This window comes from Herpailurus yagouaroundi, unplaced genomic scaffold (genome assembly GCF_014898765.1).
Source record: "Herpailurus yagouaroundi ecotype Mexico unplaced genomic scaffold, PumYag 28, whole genome shotgun sequence".
In the NCBI taxonomy this organism is placed as follows: Eukaryota; Metazoa; Chordata; class Mammalia; order Carnivora; family Felidae; genus Herpailurus; species Herpailurus yagouaroundi.
The window spans coordinates 126,368,891-126,369,257 of record NW_024412376.1 but is presented as its reverse complement, the minus strand read 5'-3'; the positions used below and the strand labels follow the sequence as shown (position 1 = coordinate 126,369,257).

Genomic DNA, 367 nt, shown 5'->3' with positions numbered 1-367 from the left:
GGGCGAGCTCCCGGGTCCCCGGGCTGGGAGGGGGGCGGGGGATCGGGCCCCTCCCCCGCGGCCGCCCCGGGGGCTGCGGCCCGCCCGCCTAGAGCAGGGGCCGGGAACTTCTGGCCGCGCCGCACGGACCCCGGCGCGCCCCCCCCCCCGCCCCCGCCCCCACCCCGGCGCCCCGCGGGTGTGCGGCTCGGGCTTCCCTTTCTTCGCCTCGTCGCGCCTCGGGCGCGACCCCCGAGGCGGCGCTGGCCGCCACTCACCATATTACAGATGGAGGCGATGTTTCGGACAGTCATTAGTCTAAAGGTTGCAGCGATCCCGCACCGCCATCTTTATAAGGTGAAAACAGGACTGTCCATGGTGGAGCGCT

The 367-nt window shown here is 73.8% G+C and overlaps 1 protein-coding gene across 2 annotated transcripts in view; it reads right to left on the bottom strand.

Moving 5' to 3' along the window:
- Positions 1 to 337, bottom strand: part of USP46 (ubiquitin specific peptidase 46) — a 60,166-nt gene extending 59,829 nt beyond the window's left edge. For both annotated transcript variants that reach the window (XM_040483777.1, XM_040483794.1), the window contains exon 1: positions 258 to 337. In XM_040483777.1, coding sequence (XP_040339711.1) covers positions 258 to 293 — 36 coding nt within the window. In that variant the 5' untranslated portion in view covers positions 294 to 337. The remainder of the gene's footprint in view (positions 1 to 257) is intronic.
- Between the last annotated feature and the right edge of the window lie 30 nt (positions 338 to 367).